The sequence below is a fragment of the Anomalospiza imberbis genome, chromosome 1, assembly GCF_031753505.1.
Source record: "Anomalospiza imberbis isolate Cuckoo-Finch-1a 21T00152 chromosome 1, ASM3175350v1, whole genome shotgun sequence".
NCBI lineage: Eukaryota > Metazoa > Chordata > Aves > Passeriformes > Viduidae > Anomalospiza > Anomalospiza imberbis.
The window spans coordinates 96,958,888-96,977,953 of NC_089681.1; the positions used below are offsets into that span (position 1 = coordinate 96,958,888).

At 38.7% G+C, this 19,066-nt stretch overlaps 1 protein-coding gene across 5 annotated transcripts in view; it reads left to right on the forward strand.

Annotated features, from left to right (window-relative positions):
• The window catches only part of NFX1 (nuclear transcription factor, X-box binding 1), a 120,966-nt gene that overhangs the window by 40,788 nt on the left and 61,112 nt on the right, over positions 1–19,066 (forward strand). For all 5 annotated transcript variants that reach the window (XR_011002719.1, XR_011002718.1, XM_068201123.1 and 2 more), the window contains exons 10-18: positions 537–634; positions 1,993–2,023; positions 3,195–3,277; positions 3,802–3,910; positions 8,541–8,660; positions 9,318–9,397; positions 9,728–9,958; positions 10,237–10,310; positions 12,846–12,947. Coding sequence is in view for 3 of the 5 variants with exons in the window: in XM_068201123.1 (XP_068057224.1) it covers positions 537–634; positions 1,993–2,023; positions 3,195–3,277; positions 3,802–3,910; positions 8,541–8,660; positions 9,318–9,397; positions 9,728–9,958; positions 10,237–10,310; positions 12,846–12,947 (928 nt within the window). In the remaining 2 variants the exon portion in view is untranslated. The remainder of the gene's footprint in view (positions 1–536; positions 635–1,992; positions 2,024–3,194; positions 3,278–3,801; positions 3,911–8,540; positions 8,661–9,317; positions 9,398–9,727; positions 9,959–10,236; positions 10,311–12,845; positions 12,948–19,066) is intronic.

The window sequence follows — 19,066 nt, forward strand, 5'->3', positions numbered from 1 at the left end:
CGTTGCTTATATACTTAAATTACATACATATGCTTCACAATTTGCAGAAATCTCATGCATATTATAATTGCTGTAAAACTCTCCTCCTGGCTTAGTATTTTTTTGGTCTTGTTTTGGCTGTGGTTGCATTCCTAAGCCAGATGTATTTACTCCCCTAGTCCCTTTATCTTCCCTCAGTCCTTGCTTTGGAAGCAGGACACGCTTTTTTCTTTGTTAAAAGTACACAGATGAAGTCTTTGTTCTTGATATTGATATCTTTTGATATCAGTAGTTTTGAAAACAAAAAGTGGTCTTTAAATATTTAATTTCAACAAATTAATATTTTATTAATTATTTTGAGTTTTAATCAAAATGAGTTTAAAAACCACTGTAGAGTCTGCAGTCTGGCTGTGTGTTCATAATAATGCTTTAAAATAAGGAAATAAAACCCAGCTGTGCATAAGCTTAGTGTTGTTGACCAGTGATGCTCCTAATAAATATGACATTACGGGTCATAGATATTTTAATTCTTACTATTTCTATTTTCATTTTGCTAGAGTTCATTCATACATGTGAAAGCCTTTGCCACGAAGGAGACTGTAGACCATGTTCTCACACATCAAATATTTATTGTAGGTGTGGCTTCAAAAAAAAGGTGAGTGTGTAACCACAGAAATAGGTAACCTTTGCTGCTTTTTAAAGCTGTGAAGAAAAAGGAACTGAAGAAGCATAAAGACGTACTGTGCTCCTGAGCTTCAAGAACCTATGTTGTATACTAGCTGATAGATGGTATCTAGTTTATACTGTGAGGCAGTAACATGCTTTTTACTATAAAGGCAAGTTTTAAAGTATTTTGGCGGAGTTTGAACAGAGTTCTATTAGTGTAAATATTCTGTAAAATCCTATTTTCTGGAGTATTTTTGTAGCATAAGGAATTGGTAGTGTTGCAAGAGTAAACTGAGAGAAGAAAGGCAGCCTAATTAAAACCTGACAGTAATAGCTTGTAGTCTCCTTGTAGACGTTTTAGTAGAGACCACATTGTTACTGATTCCTTTTCTTTGTACATTTATATAGTGATTCTGCAGGTCCTCAGCTATTGTTATTTAGTAATTATTATATTTTTAAACCATGCTACTTTCTATAATCATAGCTTTGATATTTTTGGCTGCCATCACAGAAGCTTTGTCTTTTCTGACCTATTGCATATCATCTGCAATTAGTGGTGGCTTCTGAATATATAAGTCTGTAGGTGCATAGAAATGACTGAGTGTTTGCTAGAGGTTGGAACCATTTTTTCCTAGAAGTTTGCTGAAGTTAGTTATGGAGTAGAAGGCTTTAGATTGCATTTTGAATCTTGAAATAATGTAGTGAGGTTTTGAGTTTAGTTTATGAAGTTTCTCACACGCCAGAAAGATACTTCTTTAAAAAGAGTTAACTAAGTAATAATTTAAATCAATTATGAAAAATGTGATGCTCAGAAATGACAGCTTAGAATATAAAATTGTGGTGAATGGTTCAAATGTCAACATTATTTTCATCCATCACATTTTATTTTTATGTTGAGATCTTTAGGGATAACTTTGTAGATCATAACATTAGGCTTCTTCCTTTCTTCCGTCAGACTTGCGTTTTTGGGACAGTTGGTCAAAGCACAAATTTATGCACTACTATCAGTATTCTCTGGGAGAGCTCTACTGGTTTCTATTACAGAGATTTCTGGTTTCTTGGGACAAGCCTGATTCTCTAAGTTTACAGTGACACTTAATTCTGCTGAATTAAGTGGAGAATACAAAACTACATTTTTTAAAAATTGGTATTGAATCTTTAAGGAAAAAATACTGTGTTAAAAGATTTGAGGATTTTTTTTTCCAGTTTTTATTTCACTTTTGTATACAGATGTGTTATACATATGGAAACTGAGTATGCTGCTTCTTTCATGTGACCAAGTGTTTTCTAGATAAGTATGCTTAAACTGTTTTGTTTATTTTAATCTAATGGCTGTTTGTTTCCTAGGAAATCCCATGTGCTCTTCTCAGAAATAAAGGTACAAGATAATGATACATATATAATGTAAAATTGTTTAAAAATTATCACAGCTTATAGTAATTGGGGTTTGATTGACAAAGTTGGCAAATAGCTGATCTGTACTGCATCTTTTATCCATGCTTCCATGCCAAGTTGGTGATTTCTGCTGCTTGTTCATGGTACTGGTCACGCTGCTATGTTTGGGAAAAGGTTTGAAAAGGTTAAACATCTTTAGTTTTCTTTAATCTTTTACATAAGGAAAGACTTGTTCACATTTGATCTCAGAGATTTCAGACAACATCTATTTTATTTTGAACAGTTTCTTACACCACCTGCCGTATTCAATAGGTTGCTATCCCCCTCCTACTCCCCCATCATCCTGTATAACTTTTGGTCAACTTGCACAGCTTAGATTCAGTGTAATAGTTTTGCTCTGATGCCTATGTTTCTGGGGAAATACAAGCTTTGATACTACTTCACATTGTATGGTGGTGAAATTGCAGCTGGTCTTTGCATCTGACCATGGCAGAGAGTTTCCATTTGATGCTTCTTGGTATTCTGGATGTAACATCTCAAAATTCCCCTCAGTGAAATCTTTACTTGATTGACCCCTGTCTACTGAGGTATTTGTTTACAAGATACATAAGGGAGTAATATGCATATTTTCTAATTTGACTTTTTGTCTATGAAGACTATGCTCTTATGGAATCTAGCAGTGATTCCTTTTTATTAGCTGTTTATGGTAATAAGGATGTTCTTTGCTAGCAGTATTTTCTTGAGCATATAGCAGTAGTTGTTTTTAGCTGACTTTTAACTGCCCCACCAATTTAAGCAGTCTTAAATTGGATGTTCATGGTACGTCAGTGTATCAGAATATCCTGTTTTCTTGGTGTTGTATGGAGTTTATGCTGTGAAGGTTAAGGGGAAATTAACTAGCTTAATGTATTCTGCTTTCCAAAATCCTTTTGAATAAGGGTTTCTTTAAAGAAAGGCAAGTGCCCACATGGGGGATAATTGTGAGGGAGAGCAAGTAATTTAAAAGTTTGCTTGCTGGCTTACCCTGTGTTAGTCTCTCTTAGACCATGCCCTGCAACAGTATTAGCATAATACTGTGATTGCAGAGGGTTTTATTCTCAGCATATGCAAAGACCTAAAAGTTAGGAATTTGGGGGCTTTTTTTTTTTTAATAGCTGCTATTACATTCATGTGTGACAAGCGATGCAACAAGAAGAGATCATGTGGACGACACAAGTGTAATGAAGTTTGCTGTGTGGTAAGTGTACCTGTGGTTTTATAAAATTGTGTGTTTAATTTTAGTTGTTATGTTAACAGTTTTTTTCTTTTGTATCTTTGCATTTTTGTGCATCTTTATTCTCTATTTGCTGTGTTGGTTATGCTCACAAAATTTGTGTGTGTGCGTTTATTTTGCAAGTTTCCTTTCATAGGTATCATTATAAATGTAAAACCACATTTCAGCCTAAATGCAGTTAAATCAGTGTAAAGGTGCTTTTTGTTAATGCAGTGATTCCAGGGAGAATGGAGAGGGAAAGCATATTACTTAATAGAAGAAGCATAAACCTTGTAGCTGTGTCTGTAACAGATGTCTTAATAGAATCTGCATTAAAAACTGTGTATCCATACAGTGATGGAAAAACTGTATAGATTTGGCCTAGCTATTTTTTGCGCTATACAGTTTTGTCAACCTGTTATTAGAAGTAGATTTGAACCTCAAAGAGAAAAAAATAACCAATAGGGCTTATAGTTCAATTCTGCTTTTTCTTTTTTGCCATCTCTTAGGACACAGAACATAAGTGCTCTTTGGTTTGTGGTCGTAAACTCAACTGTGGGCTTCATAGATGTGAAGAACCCTGCCATCGCGGCAGTTGTCAAACATGTTGGCAAACAAGTGAGTAATGTGCAAAAATACTTAATTGTTATTTATTCTAGGAATACATTAATATTTCTGTCTAACTCTGGGCTGTTAATGTGATCTATTTTACACTGGTGAATAGGAGAAAGACAGGTGATATAGATTGCAAGGATAGTGGTTACAGCTTGAGGTGCCTTCGCTTCAGTAGTACATGTGTCTCTCCTATATTATATGCACATGGACATAGTCAAAGACCTCCATTTTATGGAGAAAAACTTTTCATGGAATCATCCTGGGAAAGAGAAGGTGCTAGAGCCTCTGAAGCTCACTGTGCTTGAAACAGCATTGTAGTCTGTCTTAATAGCCTATGAATATGATGTGTGTGTTGACTGCATCTCTCATTAGAAAAATAAATATTTCTGTGTCCAAACATTTCTCTTGACAAAGCAAAATATTAGTCTTTATGTCTCAGAGGTCCTGTTAGTAACTTCTGGTCTAGTTGAGTCAGAATGCATGGATTTTTCTGAGCAGTTGTTCTTTTTCACTGAATTCCATGAGTTTAATATTTAAGGTCGTTAAACTTATCCACATTGCTGCAATATTTTTGAGGATTGTATTTCACTCTCAGATTAAAGGAGACCTAAGGATTGCCTCCATTGTTAAATGGGATGCCTCCACTGTAAATTGCTCCACTGTTGAATGTGATAAAATCTAGAGTTCAATCTTACGTGCTGATTTTTTCTGAATACAGGAAAAGCAGTTATGTACTTCAGGAACCAGGTTATTATGGTAATTTGGCTTAAACCTCTGTGTCCCTGAAACTTTCCATTTGAATCTGTCCAGAGGTAAATCAACTAAGCAGTATCTTTAAAGATTTCTTACCTGCTTTCTCTGGATGCTGCTTGTTGAGATTACAGAGGCATACATTGTATGATTCTATATGATTCTGACCCTGTAGTTGATGGTGAGTCCTTCTCAGCACTCCATAGGCCACTCTTGACTCTGATTCACCTGTCTAGCCATCACTTTGGAGGTGGTTTATATCAGCCATGGTATCAAATGCCATGGTATGGTCAGCTGTAAGTCATTTGCCTAATCATTAATTTGGATTTCTTGCCCCTGCTTTCATCTCCACTACTGCTTTTGCTAGGAATGGTGACAACTGACATCGAGGTGCAGTACTAGAGTGCATCTACACCTCTGCATGCTTCCCAAGTACTTTACTTTTCCAGTGTAATTTCCTCAGTGCTGATAAGCATGGTCCCTTTCTTGTGCCAGGGTCTCTTTATGCATACACAGTCTACTTCAAGACAGGAATGCATCTCCTGGGGAAAATAAATAATGTCAGCATTAGAGACAGTGCATTAAAAAAAAAGGTTTTCAGATACTGTATTTCTGCCCTTTGGATCAGACCTCTCTGCACTCTGTCCCCATTATCCTGATTAGTGCAACTAAGGGACATCTTATTATAAGATTCTTCACTTATCATTTCTCATCAATAGCAAGTAACCAGTGTAGCTGTCTAACATTCAGGTCTTCCAAAGACCTTGGTGTCTAGTCTTTCATCTTCCTAGACTAAAGAAGATTTTAGCTTTGAAGCGTATAGTGTTATAGGTTGTTTCAAGACCTGTAGTAAGGGACAAAAAAGCACTACTCTTTCCCATGCTTCCTTTCCACAGGACATTCCTTTTCATGGACATTCTGAATCTTTTCCTAGACTAAAGAAGATTTTAGCTTTGAAGCGTATAGTGTTATAGGTTGTTTCAAGACCTGTAGTAAGGGACAAAAAAGCACTACTCTTTCCCATGCTTCCTTTCCACAGGACATTCCTTTTCATGGACATTCTGAATCTTTTCTACTTTTGCTTTCTACTTCTTTTTTCTAACCCATAACATTTTGTTCTCCCTAGCCTTCTTATTTGCTGTAATTTATTGTAACTTAGTCTCCTTTAGACAAAAATTGTGGGTTTTTTTACTAACTGCTGTACTTCAGAATACATGGGCAAATTAGTAGGATCTGGCCTGAGATTTAACTGATGGAACAGATAATAAAAAATTACCAGACCTGAGAAATTTATGAACAAAAATAATTGAAAAGCTGAAAGAAGTTTCAGAGAGGAAATTTCACATATGTTTCACCCAAAAAGGGTGAGAGATATCTGAGCTTCACAAGTAACTGGGTGAACGAGGTATAGCGAACCTTTTTGGGAGTAGAATTTCTCAAGGCCAGCAGAACTCTGGTAGTTGTGATGCTGGTATAACCACACTAATAATAGCAAAAATAACAGATTTGGGTACAGATGTAGCTGAGGGGCCAGTGGCTGTACTGGGTTTGCACCCAGGGTTTGGAAGCAAGGGGCTACAGAATTGGCTTCTGTGCGAAGCTGCTAGAAGCTGCCCTATGTCCAGCAGAGTCAATGCCAGCTGGTTCTAAGATGGATGGATTCACCACTGGCCAAGGTCAAGCTGATAACGAATAACAGTAACACCTCTGTGATAATGTATTTAAGAAGGAAAAAAAATATTGAACAGATGTAATTGCAGCAGGAGAGGAGAGGAAGCAATTATGCCCAAGTGGTGTCTGTGTTTTGCCCATTATGGTATTTGATGAGTGACTTCTGGTCCTTATCTCAAGGACCTTTCCTCTGTCTGTGGATGGGAGTGATAGAGCAGCTTTGGTGGGTGCTGGGCATCCAGCCAGGTTCAAGTCACTTTAACGCGGAAAAATTATTTTGTTACATTATTTGGGAGGAATCAAGGTGGATGCATGGACAACGGAATGAGCATGTGAAATGGAGACACCATTTGCACAAATGAAGCTGTTGGTCAATTTACTTACCTGGTAGAGATCTGTGCACCTCATGTCCAGTGTCATCTCATTCTCTGTTCAATGTGTGAGAGTTGTTGAGTGCCAGCAGCTGGAGGCTTGGCTGCACATCATGGGAGCACATAGTTGTTATGCTAGCAACTGAGAGACCAGATTTGATGTATCCTGTGTATGAACAGCTGGAGAATGGGATCCTATGTTATAAGCACCCCTTGATCTGGGTGCCAGCACATGAAAGGATGAAGGTTTGTGTGCAGTTTTCTAACAAGCTTGCTACAAAGCTGGATTGAATAGCTAGTAGGAGGAGATCTGCCTCTGGAAATACCCTTAGTTTCAGCCACTGCCTGGGAAAGGAATCTGTCCTTTCAGGCATGGATAGCACAGAAATACTAGCACAGGCATGGATATTAGACAGCCTGTGCTAGTATTTCAGATTCATGAATGTGGTGTGCATGTGAATTTGGAGTGAAGTGTGTGTGTGTGTGTCTTCACTAATAAGCTTCAGTCCTGATGAGCTGAAGAGAAGGAAGAGGACTTAGCTATTGGTATTCCTCTTTACTTGAATCTTGTAATTCGGTTGGCTTTGTGTTAGTCTGTGTATCTGGTCATGTTATTGCCATATATGTATTGTGTGTCTTGTCTCTCTGGAATGTGTGTTCAGTCTTGCCCTAGGCTGGACCTGCATATTGATCTAGCAGCCATCAATATCTATGGAAGTGGGACAATAGGAACACTTGGTTGTTTAGGGTTCCAACAGGTTTTGCTTTCTAGACTAGGAAGGAAGAATCGTGTGATTCCAGAGTTAGAGTTAGAGAACTTGCTGAATTCCAAAGCTCCCTTAACACACTCCTCGCCAGGTTAGAATTGTTGGTTTGTATTTGTGTTGCCCCTTTATTCTCTTAACCTCCTCCACCATTTTCTCTTGTTTTCCACTACCTCTTTATTTGCTTATAGACCAATCACACTCTTTTTTTGTTCTCAGATCTCCTTCTGTATGATGTCAAATGTTTTCGTAGTGTTCTGTTTTTCTAAGCATTTATCTGTTAGAACTGTAGTTTGCATTCCAGTCAGTTTGCCAGTTTTTATATAGTCCGAAAAAAGCAGTGAGTTGTATTAATTTTTGTGCAGTGTTTTCACTGGGGTGGTGTATGTAAGTACTTCTATTACTTTGTTTATTACTGAGATTTGGATCTTACAGGACTTTAAAACTAGTTTCCCGAACACAGAAGATAAAAAAATGCACTCAAAACAAAATGGGTACTGCCTGAGACAGAGAACTTCCAAAACATACAGAGCTGGGTTTGAAGTATTTGGGCACGTTCATAAGATGCTCATGAGGATCCATGTAATAATAAATACCATAAGGAAGACTTGTTGTCTTTTGGTAATTTTCTTTAGAATCTTTATAGTACTATATGCAGGGCTTGGCAAAATGACAAAATCTAAACATTGGTCTGAAAAAGTGATGTCAGGAAGTTTGGAACACAAAAATTTGATGATGGGCCTTCTAAAAAGGAATTTAAGAGATACCTCCCCTTTTTAAATCAAAGGTAGAGCAGCAAAGCTTTCAACTTGACATGAGCTTTTTGCTCACTCTGGTTCAAAATATTGATGTGAAAGAACTGCTCTAAAAGCAAAGTATAATTCCTAACCAAGTCATCATAGTCTAGTTTTCTTGTAGGAGCCACAAAAGCTAATAAATTCACTAATTTCAAATATTAATGCTTAATATTAAAAAAATGAAACTGGAATAAAACATTTTCATGTTACGTAAAGATTTCTCATAGAGGAAACATGGCAAATAGATGTACTCATTAGGATATATTTGACTTTTTTTCAGGTTTTGATGAGTTAACTTGTTATTGTGGTGAATCTGTGATTTACCCCCCTGTTCCCTGTGGCACTCAGCCACCAGAGTGTAAAAAAACATGCACCCGGCCACATGACTGTGATCATCCAGGTAAGTCAAGCCATTCAGCTTTGATTGGGGTTTTTTTGGGTTTTGTTATTGGTTTTTCTTTGGTTGATTTTGTTGTGTGGTGGCTTTTTTGTTTGTTTGTTTGTTTTTTTAATTTGGGGTTCTTTTAATCAAAATGTAGAAAAGTGTACATAGGTCTATTTGAAAATATATATCCAAGCCTACCAGCTAAAAACTTGCAATGAATACTACTAATGGTACTTCTCACTGGTAAAAACACTGGCGTTTTTCCTTATTATTCACAACACAGTATATGCTGTATTCCAAAGATCAAGTGCTCTATTGAAACAGTAGGACAATCTAGGGAACAGTTAGTTTCTATGTTCCTTGGAAATTCATTGGCTGATCACAAAATAAATAGCATGGGTCAAACAGTTTCTGACAAATTTTGCCTGAGAGTATAACTCTACTCACAAGTTAGAAAATGACCTGCTATTTAGAGTGTATAGAGAATATTCACATGAACACTTGCCATCAATATTTTTAAAGACTACATTATTCTTTCATGATGTATAATCCTTCCCATAAATTGTGTAGTTTTGCACTCTCGTGCTTAATAGTCTTTACTGTCTCCTTTAATGCATTCAACTGAAGTATGCTAATAAAACTGTTACGACTTTTATATTTCTGTGACTGCAGTGTACCATTCATGTCATAGTGAGGAGAAATGTCCCCCCTGTACATATCTCACTCAGAAATGGTGTATGGGCAAGCATGAAGTAAGTCTGGACAATTAATGTTTTTGAATACTAAACAATATTTTAGGACTGTAGGCTTATATTTTTGTGTCGTCTTTGAAATGGAATATGTTACTGGAGTTGGCGTTTAATGTGATTAAATTGGAGAAGTATATCTTTTATTCCATATGCATGCAAGCCAACTGCTGTATTGGACTATAGTATAAAACAAAACTCATTCTTTGACCTAAGATCGTTTAGTATTAAGATTCTTATGTGGACAGTGCCAATGAAGGTGTGAACAGTAAAAGCACTTTGAGATTTCCACTGATAATTTTTACTGTTAGTGTCGTCTTCTTCCTTTCCTTTCAGCTGCGAAGTAATATTCCTTGTCATCTCACTGACATTTCCTGTGGACTTCGCTGCAATCAAATGTTAAAATGTGGAATGCACAAATGTAAAAGAATCTGTCATAAAGGAGAATGTCTTATAGATGAAGAGTGTAAACAGCCATGTATTATTCCAAGGCTATATTGTAATCATCCGTGTATGGCTCCATGTCATCCTTCTTCACACTGCCCGACAACATCCTGCTGTGCAAAGGTTAGAAAAAGAAATTTCACTGCAAAGTCACAGGAGAATTATATGGTTTAATTATCAGCCAGTAACAGTTGTGACATGTTTGTATATTGATAGCATAACATTTTTTCTGTAAGCTTAAAATACTGATTTTTTAAAAACAAAACAATTCATCACTTTTAGTTAGCTATTATTCCACTAAAATGGGCCTTCTAAAATGAATAAGTTTATATCCTTTATACCCCTCCATGGCTGTAAAAAGACAAAACTTTAAAAAGCTGCTCACTTATGTGGTATGGCAGGTTGATCTTCAGTGTGAATGTGGAAGAAGAAAGGAGAGTATGATATGCTCGGAAGCATCTAATACATATCAAAGGTAGGTATGATAATTCTTTCAATTCCTTACTGAACCTACTGCTTTGCAGTTTGATTAAATTGCAGACTTGACTAAATATATTTAGTTCACAAGCTTTTTGACTTTTTTGTACTTTGACACGTGGTAGTTTTGCAGGGGGTTTTGGTATTTCCCTGAGCTTTTGTACCAGCTATACTGTATTCAAACTAATTTATTTTTTTTACTGTTGTCAGTCTAACTGTGGTGGTATGTCAAAGCTTGACTCTTCCATATGTGGAACTCTGTTCTACCCACACAGAGCAATTAGGTACAGACGAATTTGTCAAGTCCAGATTAATGCTCCTGAGTGCAGGTGATTGCAGTCCATGTGTGACTTGCTGTCCAAGTTTCCAATCATGTATGATGGAACCTAGTCAGTAGAGATGATGTATGCTGAAGAGTGATTTAAAGTAATTCTGAAATAGCTAAATTTAGGCAGGAGAGTTTTGGCATCTAAATCTTGGGTTTTAATATGCAATCTGAGCCCTACCCAACTGTATTTATTGCAACAACCTCCAGATCCTATGTCTAAACTTAATTTTCTCTCTCATAGGAGAGAGAGCAAGGAATGGACAAGGGAAAGAAGAAAAGTGGGGCTTTGGAACTGTTGAAATGAATATAGCAAAACAGTAATTATAATAATTTAAAATATCTTACTCTCCGGCTGTGATTGAAAGGGAGTAAAAAAAATTAGTCTAAAGAGTTGGTTTGTGATCAGAGTTCTGCTCTGTATCCTACTTGTTAGGCAACCAAAGTCTGAGATTCTTCCTGTCTTTCAAAGAAAGTTTCTTAATGATGGTTTTATTTAGAACTGGTATCTGAGGGCCTTTTTTTTATCCTAGCCCAGCTTAGGGTGTGTTGTGGGGTTTCTGCTGAACACTGTCCATATTCAAGTTCTGTCAGAAAATAGTGCAGCTTAGGTACTTAATATTACCTAATGAAAACAAGGAGAAAAATGTGCTAATTAGAAACAATCAAGAACAGTTGTAGTCAATACTAAGTTGAATGCAAGATACATGTACAGAAGTTTGGTTGAATACAAATCAGAAGACTGGCTCAATGTTGAAATACCAGTTTAAATTGACAAATGCTTGTCATTAATGCTAAGTTCAGAAGATAACGTACAAGTCCAGATTTTTGAAGGCTGTTATTTCTCTGCTGTTTTATAGCTCAGGCACTGCCTAAATACTCATGCAAGGAAAATGGTTCTTAGAAGCCATTGAGAGTTCTTGGATGTGTACGGTGAATACACATGCATTTATTTCTCTGATCAGAGCCCAAATCTAGAGGAAGGGAAACACTTCTGTTTAAACCAGGTGTTTGTATCAGTTAAAATATATGCTTACAAATTCCTCTTGACTTGTGATACTAATGTGCCAGCTAAGTTTGATAATTCTAGCAGTTCATGTTCCTGAAAGATTGATTATTCTAATTTTGTGGAGATAAGTTTGCCATTTTTCCTACCTATCATCAAACCAAAACAATGATAACAAAAATCACTAAAAAAAACCCCTGCAACAAAGTAAAGGTCAGCAAATTAGGGGAGTATCCAAGTTTCCTCAAAAATTTTAGAGAAATGATGAAACAGCTTTGGGCTTTGTCAGTGAATGTTGGTGAAACAATGTCCAAGGGAACAGGAAATACCTGTCCTGCTATAACTGTACATATGGCACAAATTATGATGTCATAGCATCTAAAGTCCCATTACCTAGACTTTGGCATCGACTGATTAATATGAAGTGCCTCTAAGTGATTTTTTTGTTTTATGTAGTATGATTGTTGCTTCCTTATAGGTGGTTGGTTCTTTGAATGTGATGAAAGACATAAAGAGAAACATACAGAAACAAACATATCCTTTTATTTTCATGTAACAGAAAAGCTAGTTCAAGAGGATGCAATGTTTCATTTTTAGGAGTTTGTTTGAAAATTATGTGGGATATTTCCATCAAAATTCCTGTATATTTTAGTTATACAAATTTTTGCAAGCAAAGGAGACTGGGAAGACTTGTTATTGACAAGAATTAGGAAGAATCTTTATAAAGAAAATAGTAATGATCTTGGCAGGCATTTTGTCCTTGCCTTGTGGATTATGTTAACCATATTTTCCAAGCAAATTTCTAAGTACTTCATAAATCCACTTGACAGATTTTAGTTGCACACACTTAAGGAAGAATCAGATAAAATGATAGTTAAAGCTATTTGGTCAGCTGTAGTTTGTATAACTAGCAAGTGAGCAGAAAGAGTATTTGCCTTGCATAATTTCACTTTACATAAGAAGCATGTCCATTTGTTAGTGTTACTCCTAGTTGAGGGATATGAGAGTAGACTCTTGATTTATGTAACTAGATTAGACTCCTACAACTTGGTGATGTAGAACTAGAGTTCCATTTTGTAATCTAATGAGAAAACAATCAGTTTGTCTTACTTCTTCCACCTAGAGGTTAAATCTGTACCCTTATGTACCTTTTCAGAAGTTTATGTGTTGCCTTAAATGAAATCTACCACTCTCTTTTTCAGAATAGCTGCTATATCTATAGCAACTAAGCTAACAGATCTACAGCTTGGGGATTCAGTGGAAATCAGTAGGCTTATTACAAAAAAAGAAATGAAGCAGGCCAGGTAAGGAGATACATGTAGTAACATATTTGAAGCCTCTGTGTGTACCTGAAGCATAGGTGACATGCAAAATATATTAATATGGTGATAAAAATGTCAGCTGTAATATCAGCCCGACTCTACTTTAGCAATATGTTTAAAGAGTATTTTGCAGTTCTGTGGTAGTTCATGTTTTTTCTTTCTTGTAGAATGAGTTCTCTGTCATTATATGGTTGGTTGTTATAATGAAGTATGGAACAATACAACTGTGGTTTCAGAGATTTTTTTCTATTCTGCCAACTCATTGTAGTTGTTCTGTATTTTTTTCGGATTTCTAGACACGGCAATAGACTTTATCTTCTGTTTCAGCAATCCAGTGTTCCTTTCTGGATTATTGATAGGCCATATTTTCTCCTAGGCATCATCTTACTATTTACATTATTTTTGTATTACCTGTTATAGAATTTTTCATGTTTGTATTTCAGTTTGATTGGTGCTTTGGTGTTGTCATCGTGGCTGGCACCACAAACCTGATTTTAATTTTGTGACGTAAGTTTTTCTGATGTTCCTCAGGATTGAAATAGCTTGTCCCTTTATTTTTAGTATAATTTCTTTATAAAGTTGTCAACTTTCTCCAGCATCCTTCTGTCAGAAACTTGACTTAATGAAGTCTTTGCCTTTGAAGTCCCTAATCTCTGATTTTAGTTTATTTCTATTACCATGTCTTCTTTTTTTATATTGCATTTGTTTATTTCAGAGTCAGTCTATTATGTGTGTGAAAATCTAATGTTCCTTTATATTGTGTAAGTTCAAAATAGTGACACTTCCCATATAGTTGCTTCATGATTTCTTGTACTGAAAGCTAGCACCAGCATACTTAAGAACTTTTGCTATTGTGTTGTAGTCAGTAACACATTTTCTTCTGTGTGGACACGCACTGCCCTTTCCTTCAATAGTTGAAATTACCAGAGATGGCTTTTCTTTGTACAAGTCTTTCCTAATATCATACCTAAACTGTGGTAGGTAGCCTTTATTTGCAGAATCACAGAATCACAAGGTTGGAATAGACCTTCAAGATCATCAAGTCCAACCCATGCCCTAACACCTCAATTAAACCATGGCACCGAGTGCCACATCTAGTCTTTTTTTAAACACATCCAGGGATGGTGACTCCACCACCTCTGTGGGCAGACCATTCTAGTACTTTATCACTCCATAAGAAACTTTTTCCTAATATCCAACCTATATTTCTGTTGGCGCAGCTTAAGACTGTGTCTTCTCATTCTGTCAGTTGCTGCCTGGAGAAAGAGACCAACCCCCACCTGACTACAACCACCTTTCAGGAGGTTGTAGAGAGTGATAAGGTCACCTCTGAGTCTCCTTTTCTCCAGGCTAAACAACAACCCCAGCTCCCTCAGTTGTTCCTCAGAGGGCTTGTGTTCCAAGCCCCTCCCCAACCTAGCTGCCCTTCTCTGGATGCGCTCAAGCATCTCAACGTCCTTCCTAAACTGAGGGGCCCAGAACTGGATACAGCACTCAAGGTGTGGCCTCATCAATGATGAGTACAGGGGAAGGATGACCTCCCTGATCCTGCTGGCCATACTATTCCCGATACAGGCCAGGATGCCATTGGCCTTCTTGGCCACCAGGGCACACTGCTGGCTCACGTTCAGCCAGCTGTCAACCAGTACCCCCAGGTCCCTTTCTGCCTAGGAACTGTCCAGCCACACCGCCCCCAGCCTATAACGTTGCAGGGGGTTATTTGCAGGGGCCAAAATGCAGGTCTTGGCACTTGGATTTATTAAACTTCATCCTGTTAGACTCTGCCCATCCATTCAACCATTCCAAGTCTCTTTGCAGAGCCCTCCTACCTTCCAACAGATTGACGCACACTCCCAGTTTAGTGTCATCTGCAAATTTACTAATGAAAGACTCAATCCCCTCATCCATGTCATCAATAAAGATATTGAACAGAACTGGCCCCAGCACAGACCCCTGAGGGACAGCACTGGTGACTGGCCACCAGCTGGATGCAGCACCATTCACCACCACTCTCTGGGCCTGGCCATCCAGCCAGTTCCTAACCTATCAAACAGTGCTCCTGTCCAAGCTGTGGGCTGCCAGCTTTTCCAGGAGTATGCTGTGGGAGACAGTGTCAAAGGCCTTGTTGAAGTCCAAATAGCCAACATCCACAGCCTTTCCTGCATCCACCAGATAGATGACCTAGTCATAAAAAGAGACCAGGTTAGTCAAACACGACCTACCCCTCCTAAACCCATGCTGGGTAGGTCTGATAGATACCCTGGCTGTCCTGTAAGTGCTGTGTGATGACACTCAATATAAACAGTTCCATCACCTTACCGGGTACTGAGGTTGGGCTAACTGGCCTATAATTACCAGGATTCTCCTTCCCACCCTTTTTGTGAATGCGTCACACTGGCCCACTTCCAGTCATCTGGAACCTCACCAGTGAGCCAGGACTGCTGGTAAATGATGGAGAACGGCATTGAAAGCTCATATGCCAGCTTCCTCATCACCCTGGGATGGATCCCATCTGGTCCCATGGATTTATGAATATCCAAGCATCTCAGCAGTTCTGACTGCCTCCTCCTGGATAACAGGGGGGCTATTCTGCTCCCTAATACCATCTACCAGCCCAGAAGTACAGTTGTCCCAAGGACAAACCATCCCACTGAAGACTGAGGTAAAGAAGGCATTAAGTTACTACCACCTTCTCCTCATCTGCAGTTACTAAGTTCCCTCCCTCATCCAGTAGAGAACAAAGGTTGGTCTTACCCTTCCTTTTGCCGTTAGTATATTGGTAAAAACCTTTTTTATTATCCTTTACAAAAGTTGCCAAATTAAGTTTGAACTGAGCTTTGGCCTCCCTAATTTTTTTCCTACATGCCCTAGCAACCCCCTTAAATCCTTCCTGAGAGACCTGACCTTCATTCCAAAGATGATACATCCTGTTTTTATTCCTAAGTCCTTTCAAAACCTTGTTGTCCATCCAGGCTGAACATTTTCCTTGTCAGCTCATCTTTTGGCACCCTGTAACAATCTGTTCCAGTGCCTTCACGATCTGTTTTGATGCACGCCCATCTTTCCTGAACTCCTTTGTTTTTAAGGGTTGCTTCCCAAGGTATTCTCTGAATGAGTCTCCTAAATAGGCCAAAGTCTGCCCTCTGGAAGCCCAGTGTAAAAGTCTTATTGAAATCCTCCTGATTTCACCAAATACCAAGAACTCTGTAATTTCATGATCACTGTGCCCCAAATGGCCTTCAACCACCACATCTCCCATCAGCCCATCTCTGTTTGCAAACAGCAGGTGTAACATAGTCCCTCCCCTGGTGGGCTTACCAACTGCAACAAAAAATTGTCCTCTATGCACTCTAAAAACTTCCTGGACTGCCTCTTTTCTGCTGTATTAAGTTCCCAGCAGATGTCTGGTAGGTCGAAGTCACTTACAAAAACAAGGACTGGTAATCCTGAAACATTCTCCAGCTGCTTATAGAATAAGTTCTCCACCTGTTCTTCCATGTTGGGTGGGCGATAACAGACTCCCAGTAGGATATCAGCCTTGCTAGCCTTCCCTTTAATTCTTACCCATAGGCATTCAGCTTCATCGTCATTAGTTTCAATACCCGTGGGATCAAGAGCCTCCCTCATATAAAGGGCCACACCTTCACCTCTTCTCCCTTTCCTGTCTCTTCTAAAGAGCTTGTAGCCATTCAGTGCAGCACTCTGGCTATGTGAGTTGTCCCACCACGTTTCTGTGATGGTGACTACATCATAGCTTTGCTGCTGCACCATGGCTTCCAGCTCTTCTTGTTTGTTACCCATGCTGCATGCAATAGTATTCGTGCACATCAGCTGGGCTACTGATTATACCCCTAACTCAGGTGTACCAGCCTTGGGCCTGCTTCCAGAGAGCCCAGCTATATCCCCTTCCTCCTTCAAACCTAGTTTAAAGTCCTCTCATTGAGGTCTGTCAGTTCATGAGCTAAAATCCTTCTGCCCTTAACAGAGAGATGGAGCCCATCCAGTTCCAGCAGGCCAGGTGCCACAAAAGTTTGCACCATGATCAAAGAACCCAAAAATCTGCTGATGACACCAGCCCTTGAGCCACTTGTTAACAATGTGGGCTCTCCTGTTCCTTTCACTGTTTTTCACTGCCACCAAAGGGACTGAGCAGAACACTACCTGTTCTCTTGCCCTATCAACCATTTGACCCAGTGCCCTAAAGTTCATTTTTAATTTCCCTGACACTCCTCATTTCAATCTCATCACTGCCAACCTGGGGTGTCAGAAGTGGGTAATAATCAGAGAGCTGAATCAGCCCAGGGAGTCTCTCAGTAATATCCCATACCTGGCTCCAGGGAGCTAACAGACCTCCCTGTGGGATGGGTCTGGTTGACATATGGGACCCTCTATTCCCCTCAGAAGGGAGTCATCCACTACAACTACCCTTTTTTTTGTTTTTGTTTTTTTTTTTTTTTTTTTATGTCAGAGGTGGTGATCTGTCTGAATGGATCATAGAAGAAGTGTAATTGAGAGGCCTGCTGGGCAGATAATGATCTTCTATGTCATCTGGCTGACCCTCTAGATCCAGAGCCTCATACCTGTTCTGAAGTGGCACCTGGGCAGGTGATGGGGGTCAGGAGGAATTTCTGTTACCTCCCTGAGTAGGGACCCATTTCCACTCCCCTTCATCCACCAGGTGACAGTGGGAGTCATGGGAGTCCTCTGACTCCTGGTGGGCCTCCCTCAAGGATGGAACAGCAGAACTCTACCACCCTTTCACTTTCTCTAATACTCCATAGTCTTTTAACTTCCTCCCTAAGCTCAGCCACCAGACAAAGGAGATCATTCACCTGTACACACCACAGGCAGGCTTCTTCTGCAATGCCCCGTAGTACCACTGATAAGCTCAAACACTCCACACAGGAAGGGGTTTGGACAGACACATCCTTTTTAGAGGGTTCTGTTTGGTTACATACACTTGTACTAACTGCAGTTTTTGATTGTCTAAAATCCATTACTAACAAAAAAACCCAAAACCAACCAACAGAAACATAACAAACAACAAACTAAAGGCCATGCTAGCAGGAGGAAACCTGCAACCCTGCCTGCGTGAGCTGCCGTGCCACACCCCTGTTTGCCCACTCCTGTTTGCCACACTCCTTGGAGCCCTCTTAATCACCCCACAGCTCGCAGGGGGAATGCCCCATCCTGCGCCTGCTTGGCTAATGAGAACTGGGAACCCACCTGCTCAGTGCTCTTCTAATCACCCCGCAGCTCTCCAGAGGAAAGCCCCGCCCTGCCCCTGCCAGGCTAAGAGAACTCAAGGAGTGTCAGGGGAAGTATTCTCCCTTCTCTCTTTTTGTCTACCAAATACTGGGGCAGGGGAAAAAGAGATGGTGGTAGATAAAATATTTAGTATGAAATGTTTAAGTTTATTGTCAAACTCCAGTATTTTCAAGGTAATGTACAAATCTCCTTTTTTTTTTTTTTTTTTTTTTTTTTTTTTACATTAACAGAGTATTTTCTGCAAGCTGCAGGGATTTTCTTTGTTTCACTCTCCTGTCCTGTCTGTAGACATTTTATACTTTAGCTTAGATTTCTTATTAAAGCTTGAGATTTTTTTCTTGACAAATTTGATCAGACCTAGAGTAACTTCTCTAAATTGGCTACATTCCTCTTTTAGTGGAGGAGAAAATAATTCTACATGTAAATTACTTTAAACAGTACTGGGTTAATCTTAAGAGTGCAAGTATGTTAGTTTTCTTCTGTCTCCTTCAAGAAAGCCATCAGAAGTTCTGGATCCTGGAACTGTTTATTTCCAAAGGTGATACGTGTAACTGAATAAACCAGTTTGAACCAGTTTCCCCCTGTAGTTTGGTGTTTGTTTTTTTTTTTATGTAAGGAACTATTGTCAAGAAAATTAATTAATTTATGAAGTCTGGGGGAAGAAGTTTGTAACTACTGCTGAAGTTTTGGGGAACTCCTGATTCTCCTCCAACATTTTAACCCCTCAAAATAAAATTATGTAATACTTTCGAAGATGAGACAGAAAACTGAAATTCATAACTCTGCTGAGACTAGAAATTAGAGGTTCAGTTGAAATAACTGATGTTTATGGT